The sequence below is a fragment of the Brassica oleracea genome, chromosome C3 (assembly GCF_000695525.1).
Source record: "Brassica oleracea var. oleracea cultivar TO1000 chromosome C3, BOL, whole genome shotgun sequence".
Classification (NCBI taxonomy): Eukaryota; Viridiplantae; Streptophyta; class Magnoliopsida; order Brassicales; family Brassicaceae; genus Brassica; species Brassica oleracea.
Window position 1 is genome coordinate 21,771,193 of NC_027750.1, and position 9,350 is coordinate 21,780,542.

General features: G+C 36.7%; 2 protein-coding genes across 3 annotated transcripts; one reads left to right on the plus strand and one right to left on the minus strand.

The window, feature by feature from the left end:
- Window positions 1-1,521: 1,521 nt before the first annotated feature.
- On the minus strand, window positions 1,522-2,884 carry LOC106331502 (U-box domain-containing protein 4-like). Its single transcript, XM_013769878.1, has one exon. The coding sequence runs from the start codon at window positions 2,740-2,742 to the stop codon at window positions 1,681-1,683; it is 1,062 nt and encodes a 353-aa protein (XP_013625332.1). The 5' UTR covers window positions 2,743-2,884; the 3' UTR covers window positions 1,522-1,680.
- Window positions 2,885-3,047: 163 nt separating this feature from the next.
- On the plus strand, window positions 3,048-5,188 carry LOC106331569 (V-type proton ATPase subunit G1-like). Of its 2 annotated transcripts, none has more exons than XM_013769952.1 (5): window positions 3,048-3,132; window positions 3,581-3,678; window positions 3,897-3,997; window positions 4,067-4,212; window positions 5,028-5,188. In XM_013769952.1, the coding sequence occupies exons 2-4, from the start codon at window positions 3,585-3,587 to the stop codon at window positions 4,208-4,210; spliced, it is 339 nt and encodes a 112-aa protein (XP_013625406.1). In that variant the 5' UTR covers window positions 3,048-3,132; window positions 3,581-3,584; the 3' UTR covers window positions 4,211-4,212; window positions 5,028-5,188. The 2 variants fall into 2 exon arrangements, with proteins under 2 accessions (XP_013625406.1, XP_013625405.1); XM_013769951.1 differs by having other exon boundaries at window positions 3,060-3,132; window positions 3,555-3,678.
- Window positions 5,189-9,350: the final 4,162 nt, after the last annotated feature.

The window sequence follows — 9,350 nt, forward strand, 5'->3', positions numbered from 1 at the left end:
GCTTGGTTCGAAAAAGCGAGAGTTTTTGTCGCCATGGCGCTAAGGCGCCCAAGGCGATGCCCTCAACGCTTAGGGACACCCTTGCCAGGCGAGGTACATAGATCCCTAGCTTTTCTCGCTTTTTCCTCGCTTTTGCAATATCCATAGAGCGCTAAAAGCGGCGTTTAGTTGTGCCTACACAAAAAAAGAAGATTTGCTTAAAAATGTACACTTAACAAAACGGTTTTGTCAGAATATTTAGTATATCTAAAAGTATATACTCTTCCCACGTATTAGGCGTGTAGAGGAGGGTATCCACAACCCCACTAACCTAGGATGCAATCCCACTAACCCTAATGTCTTCTCCTATATAAGAACCATACAAACCTGAAAGTAAAACTCATTAGCTTTTCCTCTCTACAACTTACGGCAGTAGCTTATCATTTGCAAGGAAGATGGTAGCTTCTGGAAGGATTTGGAATTGGAGTATGAGAAGAGTGGTTCTGAATCTGAGTAGAGATTCTACTTGGATTGGTGTTTTTATTTGCTTTTGATTTGGTGTTTTATTTGCTTTTGAATTTGGTGTTTGCATTTGGTATTTTCAGTGTTTTGCTATTTGAACCTTTCTGTTTTATTATATGAAGTTGTTGTTTTTTATTTCTTACTTGTCTTTTTTAAGTTTTACGTAATATACTAATATATATATAAAAAAGTGGTTTTGCAGGTTACCTTGTTCTGTTGCAGGTAGACAAAGCGCTCGCTTTGTACCACCATGGCGCTAGGCGCTAAGCTCCCACCTCCTCGCTTCTTGTCGCCACCCGCAATTTCGAACCAAGTTGACAGGGTAAAGCCACTAAACCCCCTTTTCTTTAGCCTGCTGATTCTGATTTTGATGCACTCTGTAGTTAACTTCGTTGTTAATTAATACATTCGAAGTGAAGATGGCAATTAATTACTAATTGTTTGTAGGAACTCAATTCCGAGGCTGATGCTCAAGCTAACCATGCGATCAATCTGGCAGGTGAGTTATTTAATTTGTGAGCTTAAAAGGATATATGGATTCCAGTTTCTTTTTCTTATTATAATAAATGAATCTTAACGAGGTTTTGTGTTTTCTTTTCTTGTGAACTCGATGCGTATCTAGAGAATGAAACGGAAGAGATTGCAGGCGGCTTTAGAAGACGGATATACTAATATCCAAGTGGAGTAATATGCATCTTCCTGTTTTCTTGTTTTTGGGATCATGTCTTTTTAGCATGTTATGTGTTAACATAAACATGAACACGATGATGAACATGCTCTTCTCTCTCTTTTGCTTTGTCCCACGGCAATTTGACTTCCCAAGAACATGTCTATGTCGTCTACCACTTCTTATTCTATTCAATAGTTTTCCATTTAATACTGTTTTCTTATCGTTCTTTAAAATATTCATTATAGTCAATAGACTGCACATGTAAGGGTTATTTAGTTATATTAGTATTGATATATTTCAGTGGGAAGTGAAACTGTTAAAACCAAACTGAGATTTATCAACTTGAAAAATAAAAGCCAAACGCAAGAAGATAGTTTATAAAGGCAAAGCAAAGCTAACTTTCTACAATTTAGTGCACAAACTATTTACACCCTTGTCTGATTGTTTGTCATCTGTGTATCTTTAAGCATTAACAAGTGTAAAAAATAACAAAAGGGTTGAATCATCTCTCACAGTTGGGACGATCTTCCACCGTTACTAGTTACCCCAGATCTTGGCTGCCTTAAAAACTCAATCAAAGCCTCAGCCTTTTGCTTTGCTCGACTAGTCCCCGCCTGAGTAAGCGCCACAAGCGGAGGAATCGCTCCTTCCCTAGCCACCATGGTTCGATAGACCACACTCTCCTCACAGAGCTGAAGCAGTATGGACGCAGCTATCTCTTTCTGTCTCTGCGTTCCGGCCTCCACGATCTCCACCAGCACCGGAATCCCTCCTTCCTCCACGAGCGCCGGCTTAGACTCCGGCACCGACATCAGCAGGCTCATCACGAAGGCCGATTTGTCCACCATGTTGGAACCGAAGTCAGCCATCAATTCCACCAGCGGCTTCATGATTCCCGCCTGCACGGCTCTGAGTTTGTTCTCCTTAGCAGAGCAGAGCGAGTAGAGAGCCGTCGACGCGTCCTTCTTGGCCCTGAATCCTCCGGTTTCCAGAAGGCTCACGAGGAGAGGAATCGCTCCGGATCTCCCGATCGCGACCTTGTTGTCCTCCACCTGAGATAGCCGGAGCAAAGCGCAGGCGGCGTTCTCCTTGGCAGTCGGAGTTCCCATCTTCAACGCTCTGACGAGCGGCTTGATGGCGCCGGAGGAAGCGATGAGGTCTTTGTTCTCGTCGCAGAGGGAGAGATTCAGGATCGCGGTGACTCCGTACTCCTGGAGCTGAGGATCGGAAGACGAGATCAGGGAGATGAGCGGCTTGACGGCTCCGGCCTTGGCGATTTTGATGCGATTCTCGGGCTTGTTCTTGGACAGGAGCCTGATCTCCATGGCGGCTTGCTTCTGCTCGTCCACGGAGCAGGAGGAGTCGAGATGAGCGACCAGGTGACGGATGAGGTCGTCGGAGTTTTCGGAGGCGCAGGAGAGGAGGAGGCGGCGGCTCTCGGAGGAGGCGGAGGGGAACTCGCCGGATCTGTCGCTGTTGCAGTCGCTGAAAGCGGAGGAGTGGTCGTTGACACTCAAATTGCTGAAATTGCGACCCAAGTAGGTGAAACCGGCGCTGTTATCCGACTCCATGGATGCAGGGAAGGAGAGAGAGAGAGAGAGAGAGAATCTGTGATTCGTTTTGAAAGCAACAAAAACGTGGATGGTTACTTTACTTTTAGGGCTAGAGAGAGAGAGAGAGAGTGTTTGTCAGGAATATTTGTTTTTGGATGAATGAGGGAGAGACAGAAAGCGCAACAACAATAATACATTTTTTTAATTAAAATTAATAAATGTTTGGGCCTTTTCTCTTATATCTGAAAGATGGCCCATTATAAGTGGGCTATCATTTGAATAAAAAACGTGGGCCACACTACTCATGTTAGTAGTCAAAGACAGTTAAATTGGATAGACGTGCGAGTGATCAGATCCTTTCTCCGATTGATTATCTCTCTCCTCCTCCTGGAAACAAGCCAAGCCAAGGTATGCCTTCTCTCTCTCTCTCTCTCTGCAATGAGATCGGTTTTTATGCCGGAAGTCAAAACGTATCGTCGTATTGTTGAATACTTCTTAGATCTATTTTGCCTTTTTTTTTCACGCTTGTTGTCCGAGTTATGGATTGCTACTAGATGGATTTAACACATGATCTGCTTTGATTTAACGGATCAATCATGGTTCTCCTACCAAATCTCAAAACCAACACTTTGATACAGGAGTCTTCCTTTGTTAGTTACTTGCTGTAGTATTTCTCGTTAAGATCTCCCGCCAAATAGTGATCAGTTAGTTGGATCACCTATCTATTAATTAGCTTGTGTCAAAAAAAATAAAAAAGGTTCAGAAGTTCTATCTTTGTGTTGATCCAAAAACTTCATTTAATTGACTGACCTTTTACCCTACATTACAAGACTTTTTTTTTTGTGTATGATAAAAGAGAGATGGAATCGAGCAGAGGAGGAGGTCAAGGTGGGATCCAGCAGTTGCTTGCTGCTGAACAGGAAGCTCAACACATTGTCAATGCTGCCAGGACCGGTAATTTCTCTTATTTTTCTACTTTCTTAGTTTCCCCCCCGCATGCTTGCAATCTGAATCTATACATAAATACAAATGACCTTGTGGCCGAAAATTATCCAAACTTGTATATTTATAAATGATAAACACTTGTTGAGGATAATGCATAGTGTCCAATTTGCCTTGCTGGAGCTTTGATTATATATGTTTGGAGTTTGATTTGTGATCTTGTGTTGCAGCAAAGATGGCAAGGCTGAAGCAAGCCAAAGAAGAGGCTGAGAAGGAGATTGCCGAATACAAGGCTAAAACTGAGCAAGACTTCCAGAGGAAACTTGAGGAGGTAACACATCAGAGACAATCTAGTGTCCCCTTTTCTTCTTCTTCTTTCTAAATAATTTGCTCCTCATAGACAAGTGGAGACTCGGGTGCGAATGTGAAGAGGCTGGAGCAAGAGACTGATGCCAAAATCGAGCAGCTCAAGAACGAAGCTTCCAGGATTTCCAATGATGTTGTGGAGATGCTCCTCAAACACGTCACCACTGTCAAGAACTGAGTGTGATTTATCACCAAGTCGCTTTTGAACTGAGATGGATTTCAGTCAGACACTCAAATCTCATATTAAATTTGTTGCTACGAGTTATTTATTATCTGCTCTCTTTTTCGTTCTTGTAATATCTCTTTGTTGTTGTATTCATAATAATGTCTTTGGGGGTTGTAATAAAATTGAGAACAAAAGACCTCGTTTATTTTATTTTGAATTGTGTTAGTAAAAAAAAAACAAATCTCCTTTTTTGGGCTTTATTGTCTGTCTTACAACTCTCCTGAGCAACGAGCACATATAAGAGCAAACAGTGATAAAACTGAAGAAGATGGTCTGCTCTGCTCATAAACATAACAGACACATCTATAAGCGATATGAAACAGACAACACAAGGTCAGGACACAGTACACAGTCCATGCACGAAAGAACATGTTTAAATGTATTATTCTGGAAACTAAACTACTACATCATAATGGTTTTACATGATAGCGAGTTCAATCATCAGAAGGATACATGAGTTTAATAATGTAAAAGCATATCCAAAGGTGAACAAATACATGAATTATGACCCACTTAATGTTAGCTGAAACTTTGTGGTTAACAAGACCAAACCGAAAATCAAAGCCTCTTTTGTAGTATTTTCCCTTAACCAATACTTGTGTCAAATGAGATTAATCAAAGCCTCTTATATATTTGGTATGTTAAGCCAACAATATATATTCAACATTGCAAAGCTCGGTTGTGGTTGTGTTCTTTGACCAGCTAATCAACCTATTTGTAAAATATGCAATTGTTGGTTTAACTACAGCTATTATATATATATATATAACTCACACTCTTGTTTATTTCTCTGCTTTTTGTAATTTCTCTCTCACTACTACTCTCTTGTTGTTGTATTCATATCTTGTTTGTTGTTGTTGGATGCGAGGCTTGAGACGTTATGTAACCAAATACACGAAACAATAAATGCTTTGAGTCTGTTGCAAGAAATCTTCTCTTTTGAGAAAACATGTCTTTCTCCTAACGGTTTGCTACTTTAGTTTAGTAAAGTTAGATCAATCGTGAAATCTTTTGGCAAACAGTTAGTTTAAGTCTGTCTGTGTCAAAGTCATGGGCTTGGTTGTCCAGCCTAAAAGCCATAGTTAATGAGCCATGGAGGTGTTATATATCGGGCGTTATGGAAAAGCCCATATTCCACCACTATTTGCTAGGGTTTCTCCTCGTCACCGCCGGTGACTAGGGCTGGGACTTCGGATATTCGGTTCGGGTTCGGATAAGATCCGATCGGGTCCGGATTTTTCGGATAAATGAATTCTATACCCAATGGGTACTTAGTAAATCGGGTTTCGGATCGGGGTACTACCGGTTTCGGGTCGGTTCCGGGTACCCGTTTCTTATGTGAATTATATAAATATTTACAAAATAAAATAATTATATACCAGTTTTTTATTTATTTATTTTATTTTTTAAAAAAAAGTTAATAGAAATCGTATATATATTAGTAATATGTATTAAATACAACGAAGTTGAACTAGTCTAGTGGTATTGCAGTTGTTGCTTTGCCTATCCAACCCGGGTTCAACCCTCGAAAGATACAAATCTATGTTTTTTAAGCATAGAATTCGGGTTAAACGGGTACCCGTTCGGTTTCGGGTAAAAACCGGAACCGAACCGATACCCATGGATAATTAACACTAATACCCATCGGATAAATTGCCTAGAACCGGAACCGAACCGGTCCATTTTGGGTCGGTTCCGGTTCGGGTATTCGGTTATGGATAAAAATCCCAGGCCTACCGGTGACACCTACTTTAAATATGAATCATCTCTCTCCTCCAATTTAGACTTCTCTCTATCTCTCTTCAGTTTTTTTGGTCCATCTTCATTATTTTTCCTATCTAGAGGTTTGATTTCTGTGTGAGAAAGTACAATGAGAATAGATCAGATGATGAGATAATAACTGCAACAATATGATCTTCATGAGTCTTGGTATTTAAGTCTCTAATAAGTCTCTGATGTTCAGTATTTTTCTTTTAATACAATGTTATCTTCGTTTTCAAAATTTGTATTGGTTTTGATTTTTGAGGATAAAAGAAAGAAGAGATATGATGAGCAACTAAATTGGTCCGTGTTTCAGATTAACCGTGACCGAAAACTTTCTTAACCAAACTCTGATCTCTAGCTAACATCTATCTTCCTTTTAAACAATAATTTGATTTTATTTATTTATCTTGCTTGGTTCCTGCGGTGATGATTTTATGAAATATTCATATTTCTGAGCAGAAGACTAGTGTTTTTCCAAGCCTCGTAGAAAGTTTTCAACCGTTGAAGAAATTGGACAAGAACAATTACGAGTTAATCACTTTAAGAACATGATAATTGCCGCGTCAGAAAGAAGAAGAAACAAAACTTAATATTGCTGAGTTGTATCATCTTGAAAGTCTAATAAAATTATCTAATACGTAATTGCTTGAAGTACGAGCCAATCACTTTAAGAACGTGACAATTGCATTTGTTTGATAAAGTTTTCAATAAAGATCAGAGTATTTTTTTTGTCTTTTATGTTAAATTATAATGTGTCAACAAAGATTTACAAATCTCCAAAGATGATCAAGAGCCCGTTTGTTAAGAGTCTAAGACCATAGCGGAACAACTAAAAAATACCCTATGGACGGTTGTGGTCGTTTATGGATCCAAAATGCTGTCCTGTCTTCAAAGCAGCCACTGATATGATGGTATAATTAGGGGTTCCAAATATTTCTTGAATAACAAGGCACCTGCGTGTATAACATTTTAACAGGGTTTAATTGTTATGAAACTCAAACTACATTTAATTTGTTTGATATCAAGTATTCTTTCTTTTTGGGAAAATTGGAAAAATGCAAAATATAACCAGATCCTTCAAAACATTATTAGGTTTCTTGCTTAACAAGCTACGTGTGATTCATGATATCTTGTGATAAACATGATAAGTAACACAGAATGTGAACAAATTTTACTGAACAGGTTTTATATAACATTTCTTTAAGTCTAGTTTAAACCTGCTTTTAGACACTTGCATATTACAAATCTAAAAGTGTACAAGTATAACTAATTAGGACATCTCCAATGGTACACAGAAATTCGCTCTATATTTCACTCTAAAACAGAGTAACTCTATTAGACTATACACAATAAGGTTGTTGAAACATGTATTCAACTGTTGAATATGGTGCAGTGGGTTTGTTGAATTTTGAGAGAAACCAACGTGGATTAAACACATTTGAATTTTTTTTCTTCTAGTGGGTCTGCTTTGACACGTGGCGTATTCTAAATGGTGGAAATGTTAGACGCTTGCTGACACACACATACAAATATTTGTATTTAATAAAAAAACAAATAATAATTCTAGATAATATGCAAGTGTCGGACTTTTAGTGGCTGTCTAGGTTTTCTGATTTTTTTATATCCAACCAATAATTAGAACTTATTCATAAAACATTTTCTAAAAAATAAAATTAAATCAAAATTTTTTATTTTTTATAATCTATAAATAGAGACTAATTTCGTTTCATTTGGATAAAGAAAAAAAAGTCATTTTTCATCAATAATCATTTATTTTGGTGTTTTAAACTTTTTTTGTTAAATAGATCATAATAATAATGTTTTTTAACACTTAGAATTTTTCTAATTTTTCTTTTAGTTTCCCAAATCCCAAAAATTATCGATTACAATTAAAATATATTAATAATTAGTTATTATATTGTAAAAGATAAAAAAATATGAATTGAAAATGGTGGGATAGAGTGTTGAATTTTATTAAACAAAACTATTGTAGAGGTTAAAAAAAAAGTAGATGTTGAATAATTAGGTGGAAGAAAGAGAAGATGATGTGGAGTGTTATTAGGGTGTTGAATGTAGTAAACCATTAATGTATATAGTCTTATAGAGTTGAATTTGCTCCAATGATTCACTCTATAATAGAGTTACTATATAATATAGTGAAATATAGAGTAATGTTGCTTTTTCATTCTATATTTGGAATAAAAAAAAATACTCTATATTTCACTCTATTATAGAGTAATCTATACTAATAAAAGTGACCTTTTGAGGCTCCGCAGAGCGTCCACATCAGCGAAAAAAAACTTCTTCCGAAAGATGACACGTGACATAAAATTTAGTTTTACATTTTAATATTACTAATTTTCGAAAATTATAAATAATATGTAATAATAAAAGGGACCTTTTGAGGCTCCGCAAAGCGTCAACATCAGCGAAAAAAATCTATACTAATAAAAGGGACCTTTTGAGGCTCCGCAAAGCGTCAACATCAGCGAAAAAAATCTATACTAATAAAAGGGACCTTTTGAGGCTCCGCAAAGCGTCAACATCAGCGAAAAAAATCTATACTAATAAAAGGGACCTTTTGAGGCTCCGCAAAGCGTCAACATCAGCGAAAAAAATCTATACTAATAAAAGGGACCTTTTGAGGCTCCGCAAAGCGTCAACATCAGCGAAAAAAATCTATACTAATAAAAGGGACCTTTTGAGGCTCCGCAAAGCGTCAACATCAGCGAAAAAAATCTATACTAATAAAAGGGACCTTTTGAGGCTCCGCAAAGCGTCAACATCAGCGAAAAAAATCTATACTAATAAAAGGGACCTTTTGAGGCTCCGCAGAGCGTCCACATCAGCGAAAAAAACTTCTCCCGAAAGATGACACGTGGCATAAAATATAGTTTTACATTTTAATATTACTAATTTTTGAAAATTATAAATAATATGTAAACATATACTGACATCACAAATTCAAACATCACAAAAAATATTTACATAAACATTATAATACAATAATTTAATCAAAAAATACAATTCAAAAAAACAATATTCAAAAGAATAGTTATATACTTAATATTTGAAAATCAAAGATATTTTTGTGACACGTGACATAAAATATAGTTTTACATTTTAATATTACTAATTTTCGAAAATTATAAATAATATGTAAACATACAGCATAAAAACTAGAAAAACTACATTAAACATATGTAAAATTATCATTTTTCACTTAAAAAAAAGACGGCTTATCTCCATAATGTAATATTATCATTTTATAAAAAAATGATAATTACATTAAGATTTAAAAATATATCTTAAAATTTAAAATATAGAT